This window comes from Aspergillus vadensis, assembly GCF_003184925.1.
Source record: "Aspergillus vadensis CBS 113365 unplaced genomic scaffold BO88scaffold_33, whole genome shotgun sequence".
Classification (NCBI taxonomy): Eukaryota; Fungi; Ascomycota; class Eurotiomycetes; order Eurotiales; family Aspergillaceae; genus Aspergillus; species Aspergillus vadensis.
The window spans coordinates 267,783-280,797 of NW_020292071.1; the positions used below are offsets into that span (position 1 = coordinate 267,783).

Below are 13,015 nucleotides of genomic sequence, written 5' to 3' on the forward strand. Positions count from 1 at the left end.
TGACTTAGTCGTCCGACGACGTCCACTTTAGGATCTGATGCACAAGTAAGTTTGCTGTTCCTCCAACAGACATTCTCGGTCGAGAAGGAAAAGTTGAAGCCTAATTGGAGGACTCAATCGCCAATCGATAGCGATAGCCAAGGCGGTGAAGCGCAAGGCGGGGCAGAATGGAAAGATGGGCTTCAACAATCTTCCCCGCAGGCCTGCAACTTCTTCAACTTCCTTCTTCTATTTGCAGAACGGATCTTTCTCTTCCAAGATGTCTGCCTCCCCGTACATGGCAGACCCTCTTACTGTTTTACCACCCGAGATTGTCCTGCGTGTCGTGGAATTTCTTCCAGTCTCCGCTGTAGCGTCGCTGACCGCCGTCTCCAAGCCCTGGCACCAATTCATTGACATCACCCACCGAGAAGCCATCTACAGTTCCGAATCGAAAACCGCCCAACCTCCAGGAGGCGCCCGCGACTTTTCTTTTTTGTCGGACAGCACCACCTCATTCACCAAATTGTTTGAGAATCCTACATCATGGAAAGATCTATGCAAACGCCAGAAGCTTCTCGCCCGCAATTGGGCCGCTGAGCGCCCAGTGACCCGCGAGTCGGTGCTGCAAGTGGGCAACAATCCTGTTTGGCGTTTCCGGGCAGACTTTAAGCGCCGGTTCTTCATTTCCACGTCACACGCGGGTGGGCTGAATGTTACGGATATGGATACGGGCAAAATCCTATGGCGACTACCCTCCACGCTGGAACGTGATGAGGGTTCGGTTCGCCCGTATGCCCATCTGGAGTATCAGGACGGAATGGCGGTCTTTGACCGTGAGGGAGATGCGCTTGAGGTCTGGCAGGCTGATCAGGAGGGTGCCAAGCGTGGAGAGTTTCGGCGCATCGCAATCCTAGACCACAACTGTCAGACAAGAGGCTTCCAGTTGTCGTACTGGACGCTGTGTGTGGTTTCCACACAGGGACAAGGCTTTGTGTATGATATGACGCAGCGACCTCCGAAGCTGACGACACACATCTCTATCGAGAATGATGCCGTCGGTCACTTGGATCAAAGCGCGGACGCTGTCATCTACTCCATGGGTCCCCGAGGCTATCACATCTACAACAAGGCGACCGGCGAGTTCCTAGGCGCACTGCAGCCGTTCCGTTGCACAGACATGTATCACATCCTTCCACCCGTTGCTACCTCCCCATCTGCGATCGCTGCACTAGCTGCTGCTGCGCGACACGGTCCGACTCAGCAAATGGTCGCTCTTAGCAAACCTCGCAGAGATTGTCTGGTGCCAATTGAGCTCTCCAAGGGTCCTCTTCCGCCACCGACCGACTTTGAACACGTGAGACATGGTGACGACGAATGGGGTGCTGGTATGCTCCACGGTGACCTGTTTGTTGGGTTTTCCCGCGCTGGTCGTGTCTTTGTATGCTCCAACTGGCGGAAGGCCCTACAGACCGAGAATGGGATTTCAGAACATGGGTCTCTCATCGAATGCGAGTCGGACGGATCCAACTTTGACCTAGGCGGCTGGTTGTCTGTGCGTAATCACCGCGTGATGTTTGAGATACAGGATCGGATCTATGTCGTCGCTCTCGACGACGACAACAAGATTCAGAACGTCCATAACCCAGCTCGGGCTTCCTACTCTCTGCTCACTAGCTCGGTGCCACAGCTTGCCGTGCCGGTCAGTTTCATGGCGTTGTATGATGATGCGATCATGACTACCTACACTGTTCGTTCTATGTGCCCTCTTACCAGAAATTGAATCAGAAAATGCAAGCTAACCGATAACCACAGACTCTCGGCTTCCGTCAACATAATGCTGATTTTCCAGACGATGATCAGGACGAGGGGCCTGCTCGCATCTTTCCCACCAAAGCCATCCGCATTGTCAGCCTAGCGCCCGATCTCTCCGACGGCAAGTCTGTTCCCGTCGATGACCAACAGGCGACAGGCGAAGGACTTTGGAGCTCCGAACCACGCCAACGGCGGACTGAGGACAGCTGGCGCTCGCAGGCAGGGCTTTTGCAGTTAGTCAGCCTTCTCGGGGATGAGCTCGACGACGAAGACGAGGCCGAGATGGAGGCCTTGGCCAGGGAAAATGAAGAGGAGTGGGAAGACATGGAAGATGATGACTTTGATGATCATGATCATGATCATGAGGGAGATGATGAATCCGAGCCAGAGTCTGCGCGTGAACATGGGACAGCCTAGACATAAAACATTGAGGGCAGGTCTTGAATGGCCAATAACCAATACGGACAGGACAGGTCCAGAATGACCCATCACGATTTGATTATCGATCTTCCAAGAGAACAAACCGTAAGGGGGTGAGATGAGTCTTGTTTGAACGTGAGAGAAACTAGCTGACTGTTACCAGATAACGAGATATGCCAGGGAGGGATGGAAAATCCGCATAAGCGACAACGGATACTCACGAGGCATCCTTCCTATGTAGAGACTTACTAACCTGCTATTTAGCTGCGTAGAACCGTGGACTATATAAAAGTCTACTCTGAATTCGAAATTACGGACGAAACAGACCGCAATTGCCAATCGGGTTATAGTACGAAACACCCTAAACCGGAAGCCTATACGTATATAGCCAAACACATCCTCTAGGTGCTTCTACTATGAGTGATATTCAAATTATCATCTACCTTGTTGACTTCTAATTAGATTAGCACATACTATCAATGCTGTACTCCAAATAGCGACTACAACTTCACACAATAGAGTATCTTAGCGTAACTAGCAATATTCTGTTCCTATATCGATCATATCCCTGATCTGCAATCCCCTCGTAACCCTACAAATATCCCTCAATGATCCCAACACCTTTGCAGTCCAGACTAGTACTCCTCATACAAGCACAATAAAGCATACCAACTTACTCCAAACCACTAGTACCGACCTCATAAACCCCAACATCCAGCCCCAACCATCCCAGCCTCCATATACCTACCATACACCCAGACCGCTTCTCTCACCGCCAAACACGGCAGAACCTAGCGAACCTCGCAGAGAAAAGTGCGGATATAAGCGGATATAGACGGATATACACTTGTACAGGCCCGAAAAACTGAGTCGGAAATCTGTTGTTTTCGTGACCGCCTTTGGTCTGGGTGTGGCAGAATTATTCTATGGATTAAAGCGAGTTTACGGAGTAGGTTCTTGGGCATTTACTTGCAGTTTTCCTATTATTCCTCTTATGTCTTACATACTGTTCGTCAATATTGCCTGCTAAGATGGTAGAAATTGTCCCAGCCAGTTATCTACATAGCAATTTCTCATGAAAAGTGTTATACCCCGTCAGCGACAACTCCGCGGAGGAGACGGCTAAGCCTAGGCCATGACATGACATCACGGCTGAGGATGGCTTCGCCTTTAGCTTCACGACGGATCCAAATGCGATCCACTCTGGGTCCCCACCCCTGTTGCTGCCATCATGATGATGCAATTGCTCATGTTGTTGTTCAATTCAAGCTGATTCTTGATACTTGATGGAGTTTATAAACACTTTAAAAGGTCCATTGGGTCGTTTGTGTTCTGTGATAAGCTTTTGCCAAGGCTGTGTGATCTGATATTTAAAATCTATCGGTCTTGATTTTGATTTTGAGTTACATTGAATTTGATTGAATTGAATTGAAGTGCAAAGATGGCACCCAAGTATAAGAATCATACGCCTCGGTTGCATCAGTATGTATCTTCTTTTCCTAAGTCTGGATGGATAGTATAGCAGGGTATTTGGCTAACATGTTCCTGGTAGCCTTGGTAAATGGATGCCCTCTACACTCGACGCCCATCATGAATGGCTGGGAGGTGTCATCGCACATGTCGACAGCAAGGAATCTCACGACCTTCATCCTGTGATTCAAGAATTCCAGGACCTCATTGAAAACAACACCCGCGTATACCTGCTCATCTCCGCCATGTTCAACGAACTCCCTCGAAATCGAACGTACTCTACCGATCCCACCGGCTGTCCCCAAATGCAGGACTACAAGCACATGCTACGTGTGCTGAACCATCTTATAACTACTGCGCCTTCATGGAATGACTTTTCTCACCGTGTGGGACTGGTCGGGTTGCCTATTAATGCGGTCTTGGATTGGCCGATGGGTACTCCGAGTGGATATGCTGCGTTCCTGGATCCAGATGTCAACCGTATGATCAAGAAGATGCTTAATGCATGGGGCGATTTCCTCAAGTCACCGGAATCAGCTAAGGTGCTGGATGATTCGAAGTACGGGTGGTTTGGCGAGACAGCCAAGTCTGATCTGGAAGAGGTGGGCAATGTGGAGAAGACGAATCATTCGTTCGAGGAGTTGTATGTCTGCGATCCGTCGGCAGAGCATCATGGTTTCAACTCTTGGGATCATTTCTTCACTCGGTTGTTCCGAGAGGGTATCCGTCCCGTTGCCTCGCCCAGTGACGACAAGGTCATTGCCAATGCGTGTGAGTCGCAGCCATACAAGGTCGCGTATGATGTCAAGGCGCGCGATCAATTCTGGATCAAGAGCCAGCCATACTCGGTATATGATATGGTGGGTTGTGATCCGTTGGCTAAGCAGTTCGAGGGCGGCACGGTCTACCAGGCGTTCTTGAGTGCATTGAGCTATCACCGCTGGCATGCACCGGTGTCCGGGAAGATTGTCAAGGCGTATGTCGTGGATGGAACGTACTACTCTGAGCCGTTGTTCGAGGGTATTGGAGACCCGGATCCATCCAATCAACATGGAATTGATAGCGCTGGCGAGGTCATGTCTCAGGAATACCTGACCGCCACGGCAACGCGGGCTGTTATATTTATCGAGTGCGACAACCCTGATATTGGACTGATGGCGTTCCTGGGCGTGGGCATGTGCGAGGTCTCGACTTGTGAGATTACCGTCTCCGAGGGCCAGCATGTGTCCAAGGGTGATCAGATTGGTATGTTCCATTTCGGTGGCTCCACGCATTGTCTGCTCTTCCGGAAGGGGGTCAATGTCCAGGGATTCCCATCGCCTAAGCTGCGGCATAACGTCCCTGTCAGAAGCCAGCTGGCGGTGGTGGGTTGAGTAGTTAGTGTGAAGCTAGATGTACATATGGCCACGGAAATAGTTACGATCTTTGTATATGACTGAAAACGATTACAATACTCACTATATGCCGACAGAGAGTTAAAGAAATATGTATGAAGGCTCACTGATAAGAGATAAAATAGAAGGAGTCTTGTTCTTAAATACTAAAATAGTTCCCCAAGATGGACTTCTCGGCGTTCATCTCGCTCCAGTAGCCACATCCGCCACAACAAAGCGCTACTTCTTTCGTTACTCTTCCCACATACTCACCCACCTCACATTTTCGCCATGATTTGAACCGACTCCACTGGCTGATATTGCTCAGTAGCCCAGTTCATGATTAACTGGATTACCCCGTCCATCTCCTCCCGGGTATTGTCCGCGTGGATCATCAACCGTACTCGACCCGTTCCCTTGGGCACAGTAGGGTGATCAACGGAATTTACCCAGTATCCGGCCCGACGCAGCCTCTTGCACAAGCTGTGAGATTGTTTAGGCTTCGTGATTATTGGGACTATCGGTGACTTGAATGGCCTGGTATACCATGTTTTCTCAGTGGGCAGGGTAAGGATGCTTCGCTCTTTGATATCCTCCCACTGAGGGTGTTTTGTCAAGGTCCAATAGAAGTACCATATGTTCTTTTGCAGACGTTGCTGGCGCTACAACATGGAGATCAGTACTGCTGACATTTTGCGAGGGTGACAGGACATACGCTGTGTCCTTCCTGAGTGGCCAGTATTTCATAGGCTGCGCGAACAGCTGCCACGGTTGTGAAAGATGGCGCAGTGGTGAATATGATATTCCGCCCATAGTTGATTAGCGCCTCTTTAATTGTCGAATTGCACAATACCACCGCTAGTCGATAATATTAGCATTGCCAATTTTCGAACAATGATGGGTCGTCGTACCTCCCGATGACGCCAGCGCTTTTCCACAGGTATGTAACCTGATCGAGAATTCATTCTCAAGTCCATACAAAGAGACGACTCCTGAGCCATGTGGCCCAATGATGCCGTTAGAATGTGCTTCGTCGATTGAAAGGATATAGTTCCCTCGAGGCAGAGTGTCATAGGCAACCTTTACAATTTCGTGAAGAGGAGCCACATCTCCATCCATGCTGTAGATTGACTCGATTGGGATGAATACAAGCCTTTTACCTTCTGCCACTTCGGAATTCTGGTCCCGGAGCTCTTCGAGGCGTTGTCGCAGAGAAAGGCTGTCGTTGTGACGGAAGGAGATGCTCTTAGCTCGTCCCAGCCGCATCCCCTCGCGAATGCTAGAATGCACTAGCTCGTCGAAGACAATGAAGTCCCCTGGCTGCGGAATCGCGGACCAGATGGCGGTATTGGCATCATACCCGGATCCAAAAAATATAGCGTCCTCGGAATTGTGAAATTGAGACAAATCACGTTCAATATCCAATATAAATTGCTTTGTGCCCTCGAAGCAACGCGAGGAATTGGTCCCAATAGTGAAATGAGGATGTCTTTCAAGCTGGTGAAGAAAAGCCTCGGTCAATAGTCCGGACGCTGAGAGTGACAATGTGTCATTTGATCCAAAGTCCACTGTTCCTTCAAACTCGTCTGGCGAGGCTGGCTCATACAATCTTCCCTCCGCACGACGGCGGTCCAGCAAGACTTGGAGTTTTTGACAAAGGATATCTCTTCCGATGCTCATATTGCTTGATGACTTTGAAGGTGTCTTTTGGAAAACCCACTCATTGACACCATCATGCCTTATATACCCAGAAGCTGGCGATCATTTCCCTCCTGCGTGTGCAGGGCCTCCATGTGCAACAATTGATTGTGTGCTCATGTTGTGAGTACCACATACCCTGTTGGCCAACCTAACCAGACTGCCATATACTAGAATGATCAAGCTAATGCGTCATTTGAGGGATAAAGTCCAATGACCTTGATGGCTATGACGGTTAATGCATGGATATTCTAAAATACCCACTTTACTGAAAAGCACGTCAGCGTGATCGTCATTTCCTTAGGAAACTCGGCCACGGACCATATATTATTGAGGGATCTGAGTGTGCGCGGCGCCGACGATATCAACCAATGTGCCATGCAATAGTCGGAATTGAATCCTAGCATAGCATGACCCTTGTGCCCTTTTGACCAAACGCCTTTGCAATATCCGCCTGTCAAGTGATCTATCTGGAACTTAAGGTTTCCATGAATCAGGGACAACCAAGGGCAGCTGAATTGAATCCGGTTTCGTAGGCTTAAGCTTCAGGGCAAGCTTTATTTATGCGGCACCAGGGATCTGGGGTACCTTCCCAATACGTTTCGAACCGAACACTGGCTATCTGGCTGGAACCTGGCACCTGCACTTCCTTCCAAGGTTTGTGAGTCTCATTTGCTGTTTCGGATATGCAAAAGCGCCACTGACGCCAAACTCCTAGATCTTGTTCATTGGTACCCGCTACAGCTAACTTTATAGGATTTATCTCGGACATTCTAAGCAATTGCCATGGGTGTTCGGCAACTGTATGATTGGCTTGACACGCCTGGATATGGGAACAGACAAAGTTACTAGGGATAAAGCATCTTCCTAACCTACAATGAGACTTTACCTTTTCCTGGGTCGACACTGTTACTATATCTGGTGCCTTTATATTCGGTTCGTCACTGCATCTTTGGTCGGAACGTGGCGATGTTCTACATCCACTTAATCTCCTGGGCATGTTCGACTGGAATTATCATGGTAGGTGCGGGATCAATATCCGGAAGGAATTTCTTATAAACTCAACCTAAACCTTCAGAGAGGCAACCTTGCCTTGACCATTCAGCTCAAGTTCCTTCGCTGCGTTCTTTGGTGGGCCGCCCTGCTACAAACAGGTTATTGCTTCCCACCGGCTGTACGTAGGGCAAGACTTATAAGTTTGGGCTTCCCTATCTAGCATTCTTCGCTGTTCGCTTCCAGCCAGTCACCATGCAGCCCTCAGTTCTGTCACACTAATGTCTTCTACCACTTGCTGCACACCTTCCTGCTAGCACGTCTAACGGTGCCCATCTGTCCCGTCAACCCGCCAACCAAGCAATTCTGCTATTTCTTTACCAGCTATTAAGTTCTTTCGATTGGTTAGCAGCCCCTCCAGGTTGCGAATGTGTATGGCGGGGAGTGACAGGCGGAAGAGCTTGTTCCTATACGGATTCCGCGGGGTCATGCCCACCTACAACTAACAGTGCCGCCAATCTTGAGTCATCATGTCTCACTGCCCCTTGTACCTTGCGGTTCAGCCCGCCCACAGTAGGACAAGCTGACAGTCTATTGCCCTAGTTGAATTGAACCGGTCACCCAGCGTCCGCCAATTGAGGGGTTCGGTGGATTGGACCATCACACTCCAGAAACCCTAATCGGCCCGGTTGTTTAGTACCATACGCCAGCGACATAGCTATATATCTTCATATATTCTACAATTTACCTTTTGTTCATCATCTCAAAACGAGACCCGCAACTACACCATGACGAGTGGCTTTTACAGATGCTGCTTCGACCTTTGTAAGGGACAGGACCCTGTGGGTACAATTACAGAGGTTCTTTCGTGCTTTCTCTTTATTGGCGCTGAACAACCTAAGTCCAAAAAACCTCGATATCCCAATGTCAATCGTTGAGCTACAGAAGGGATCCCGCCAGCTCATCCAATATACTCTACTACATGATTCCACTCCGGATCATGTCTCAATGCCACCATGTCAGCATCGGTCAAACAAACCAGCATGTCTACATCTCCCTCCGGCCGCATTGGAAAGATATATAGCAAGCCTGGTAACAGGCTTCCCGAGAAGTTAGGTCGTCGTACGAAGTCGGGGCGGCCGAGTATTCCAAACTCATGGTGCATGATATCTGCCCGCGAGAGCGACGACATTCCTACATCTATATCGGGATTGAAGGCCCCACCATATGTGATTGTCGATTTTTCCGGCTGTTTTGCAATAAACGTTGCAAAGCTTCGTACATGGTACGTAGTGTTTGCGCGGTTCAATTCCCGGCGAAGATGGTATGCTATGGCGTGAAGTGGCAGCTCAATCAGTTCATCGAAGCTCAGCCAAGTCGCCACATTATGAACAAGGTCGCCCATATACTCGGCTGGAACACCCATTACTTTGCGGCCGTCCATAGCACGCGAGAACCTTGATCTGGTATCAGGCGTATTGCGACGCTGACGCATAATCGCGAGCTTCTTCCAGAAGAACGCGCTGATAGCGTCGTCGCCTGTTATGAAAAGCATCTCTTGATCTGACTCTTCGGGCGGCGGAGTAGCCTGTGTCTTGAGATCAGTCACCTTGGCTACAGCTAGACGTACAACATGCCACTGGGCTGGTTCTGGGCACTCTAGAAGCTGCACGTCTGTACCGGGAGGGAGCAGGTGATGACTATGGTCAAGCATAGGCTCATCCGGACGCAGAAGGGGAACGACATTGCGTCTATCACAATTTATCTTTTCCAGCATATCGTCGGAGAACTTCTCTCCTCGCATAGCCTGAGCAACGAGCCGGGCAAAGCCAAATACTCCCCCGCCGTCCGTCATATTATGGTGTGTCGCAAAATCGATAAGCACACCCCCTTCGACAAAGCTCGCCTGAAGGCGGATCACACGGGAGGGATCCTCCTCTGAGTCTTCGAACCGCTGAGGGAATGCCGTAGAGGGTGCTAGTAGATTGGAGTCCAGCAAGTAATTCGGAGCCTTCAATTGCTGGATTTCCTGATACGGCGGAAGCTCACGCGAGACGTCCTTCACTTCAATAAGCCTGTCAGGGGCCGGACAAGGTACAACGATATACCTCCCCGAGTTACCGGGACTTTTATCAACATTGATCACCTTTCCAGCCATCCATGGCACCTTTTCGCGAATCATGGCGACAGCCGATATCAGGTCAGATACGATGTCGTCACGGGTTATGCCTTCAGTCATGGAGAAAAGGAGTAGGATATGGGTGTAGACCTGCAGCATGGGCAGTTGACCGAGGACATCTTCATATCGACTGAGGTCTTCATATTGGCTGGGTTCTTCCTTGGTTGCTCTGCGGGGGCGGGTCATTGTGATGGTTTCCGTGGGATGGGACTGATGTGTGAGACTACGTGTATTTAGATATCCTGCTAGGAAACTTCTTGCTACTTATTAGAATGTATCTCTTGGGGTGATACATTGACCGGGTAGCCGGAGTATCTCAGCGGACTTGATATATCATTTCTAGGACCACTTATCCGAAGGATAGTGGCTTGTAGAACATGCAAAGGTATTTTGTGCAACGCTTCACTGGAAGCATAAGCCGATATGATATACCAGTGACTCTACCAAAATGTACTACTCCCTTCTCAGCCCTTTCCCTCAATGGTATAATAATATTATTTTTCCCGATCACCATAGTCCCTGGTAATTCGATTGCACAGCATAGTACTCAATCAAGCAGCCCATTACCCCTAACTACCTACCTAATCCATCTCCCAACATACTAACTTCCCCTACAATGAAGTTACCTCGCATGCATAAGCATCTGCTAACTGGTAGGTTCCTATAGCAGAAAGTACGCGCAAGCACGCAGAAAACAAGCATAAATAATTTTCAGTTAAGTTGCATTCTCTGTCTTACTTTCGAAACTCTAATTATCAATTTCCTATTTTATCTGCGTGTGCATTATGTGCGTGTATGCGTGTATGCATGCAGGCAGGCAGGCAAGCAGGCGTGGGTTTTTAAGCATATTGATTTTGCTTTGGGGATGGATGGTTTCTTTGCTCTTTTAGGGGGTTTGGGTGTTGTTGTGTAGTGGGTACTTACTGTCTATTTGTTTGGTATTGCTGGAGGGAGATGGAGTAGGTGTACTATTTACTATTGCCGCAAGAGGACACAAATACTATCAGTCATGTCCATGTATGTCATATCAGATTCTTCATATCATCATAAATTATGATCATCACAAGTTATCTCCGTCCCTCCCTTTATGTACCTCTTAATATACCCTGCCATGTCATACAAGCACGGCATACAATCCCCCCTACCAATTAATCCTGGTACCTACACTGTGTACCCCCAACTACATACCTACACAACAACAACAACTATAAACTCATCCTCCCCCTCGTCTCATACGGTATCAACACGACCAACAACCCCGCCATCACAAACATCCCCCCACTAACATACACCGGCACAGCGGTCTCCATGTTCGACACCAGAGCAATAATCGGCGCCAAGATCCCTCCAATCCGATTCGCGCCCCCGACCAACGCATTCCCGGTGCCGCGATACTGCGTCTCAAAGATCTCCGGCGTGTACGCATACAGCACCGCATACAGCAAACTGCTAGTGAAACTGTAGGCGCAATTCCACCCCAACAGGGCGCCGGAGGTCCTCGCCGTTGTGGACGCGAGCAAGAACGCGCCCGTGGAGAGTGTGGCGAGACACAGCGTGCCCTTGCGTCCTAACCGAGGCATCTCGACCATCACTCCGCCGACCAAGCTGCCGGGGACGCCGACCGCGGCGATGATGAGCGAGTTGCGGTACGTGATGTACGTCGAGCCGTCGCCGAATTGGATCCCGCGCATTTGCTGCAGGTAGGGGAGGAAGTTGTTATACAGGGGGAAGCCGAGGCCGACGAGGGCCCAGATGAGGATCATGAGGGTCGTGGACCAGGCGCGGCGCGGAGTGCGGAAGAGAGCGCGCACGTAGGGGGCGGAGAGGGGTTCGAGGCGCATGCGGAGGTGGTCGAGGGCGCTGAGAGCTCCGTTGTTGGGTGCTGTGTGGGTTGGGGTGGGGGTGTTGGTGGTGGTTGTTTCGGTGCTGCTGGAGATGGGCCCGTCGTCTTGGAGGTCGTCTATGGATAGAGAGGAGCTGGTGCCGTTGCGACGCGCGACTTCATGGACGACGGCGACGGATTCTTCGTGGCGACCTTTGCCCATGAGGTATTTGGGGGATTCGTAGAGAGTGAAGAATAGACATCGGGCTAAGCACATGAAGAGAGCGAGGCCGCCCATTGCGATGAGGAAGTACCGCCATCCCATGTTGGAGGCCTTGGTGCAGTGGTCGGCGGAGGCGCAGGTCATTTCTCCGATCAGAGGCCATGCGACGAGGTTGGCGAGGAGCTGCGCGAGCGCCCAGTTGATTGATAGTACCGTGAGCAGGTACTGATGCGAACCGGGCAGAAATTCGAGGAAGATGGCCGAGTCGACGGGCAGGTTGCCGCCAACGCCGAAGGACCATAATGCAGCGAAGACGCCTACAGCTGCGAAAGACGGTGAGCCAGCAGCGACCAGTCCGAAAATGGCGGTGATGGCAATGGTCAGGTTGAAGGCCCATCGCCGACCGAACAGATCGCAGGTGAAGCCCCAGAAGAGCGAGCCGGCTAGCAGCCCAATGTTTTGGGCCAGGGACAATAACGGCGGCCGGGCGACGTCGAATTCATAAGACACCGGGACGAGGATGAGGGAGGTGACGATGGGCCAGAGGTTGTCGCTGGCCCAGCCGAATCCAATGACGCCAAACAGCTGCCACTGATACCTGCCCATGCCGATGTCTTGGATGGCGCGGTTGAGCAGATCGGCCTTGTAGCGATAGGCAGCAGCAGCAGAATTGGGCGTTGGCGGGTTCGAAGCCCCTTCCAGCGTCGATAACACCGGCTCTGCCTCATCTGGTTTGAATGCGCCCGTCATGATCGCGGCGATGTGAGGATGACAAGTTGAAGAATGAATTCCTCGGGGTTGATCCGGTCGCTTTGGAATTGCGGGGTTGAGACAGAAAATCAGCGAAGCTTATCGGCGGCCGTTTTCTGGTCGCATCTCAACTTGCGATCGGGTGCAAAATCTCGTTCAGTGAGGCTGCCAAACAGATGTCATTTTGTGAGAGTGAAAGAAAGTGAAGAAGGAGTGAAGGGGAAGTGGAGAGGGAGAGAAGCGACAAGAATCAAGACATCCGGATGCGGAGGATGTGTTCGGTGATTAATGAT

The 13,015-nt window shown here is 50.5% G+C and overlaps 5 protein-coding genes across 5 annotated transcripts; 2 read left to right on the forward strand and 3 right to left on the reverse strand.

Annotated features, from left to right (window-relative positions):
- The first annotated feature begins 212 nt into the window (after window positions 1–212).
- On the forward strand, window positions 213–2,633 carry BO88DRAFT_408781 (F-box protein). Its single transcript, XM_025707799.1, has 3 exons — window positions 213–1,729; window positions 1,795–2,327; window positions 2,378–2,633. Exons 1-2 carry the CDS (start codon window positions 260–262, stop codon window positions 2,209–2,211), a joined length of 1,887 nt encoding a protein of 628 aa, XP_025557901.1. The 5' UTR covers window positions 213–259; the 3' UTR covers window positions 2,212–2,327; window positions 2,378–2,633.
- A 919-nt stretch (window positions 2,634–3,552) lies between these two features.
- On the forward strand, window positions 3,553–5,159 carry BO88DRAFT_398142 (phosphatidylserine decarboxylase family protein). The gene is made up of 2 exons (XM_025705309.1): window positions 3,553–3,696; window positions 3,767–5,159. Exons 1-2 carry the CDS (start codon window positions 3,656–3,658, stop codon window positions 5,055–5,057), a joined length of 1,332 nt encoding a protein of 443 aa, XP_025557902.1. The 5' UTR covers window positions 3,553–3,655; the 3' UTR covers window positions 5,058–5,159.
- Window positions 5,160–5,335: 176 nt separating this feature from the next.
- BO88DRAFT_475081 (aminotransferase class I/II-fold pyridoxal phosphate-dependent enzyme) lies at window positions 5,336–6,737 on the reverse strand (the record flags this gene model as incomplete). The annotated part of the gene is made up of 3 exons (XM_025711856.1): window positions 5,336–5,719; window positions 5,773–5,915; window positions 5,969–6,737. 3 exons carry the CDS (start codon window positions 6,735–6,737, stop codon window positions 5,336–5,338), a joined length of 1,296 nt encoding a protein of 431 aa, XP_025557903.1.
- Window positions 6,738–8,709: 1,972 nt separating this feature from the next.
- On the reverse strand, window positions 8,710–10,113 carry BO88DRAFT_475082 (trichothecene 3-O-acetyltransferase; the record flags this gene model as incomplete). The annotated part of the gene is made up of 1 exon (XM_025711857.1): window positions 8,710–10,113. One exon carries the CDS (start codon window positions 10,111–10,113, stop codon window positions 8,710–8,712), a length of 1,404 nt encoding a protein of 467 aa, XP_025557904.1.
- An 820-nt stretch (window positions 10,114–10,933) lies between these two features.
- On the reverse strand, window positions 10,934–13,006 carry BO88DRAFT_408783 (putative sugar transporter). The gene has a single exon (XM_025707800.1). It carries the CDS (start codon window positions 12,720–12,722, stop codon window positions 11,133–11,135), a length of 1,590 nt encoding a protein of 529 aa, XP_025557905.1. The 5' UTR covers window positions 12,723–13,006; the 3' UTR covers window positions 10,934–11,132.
- Between the last annotated feature and the right edge of the window lie 9 nt (window positions 13,007–13,015).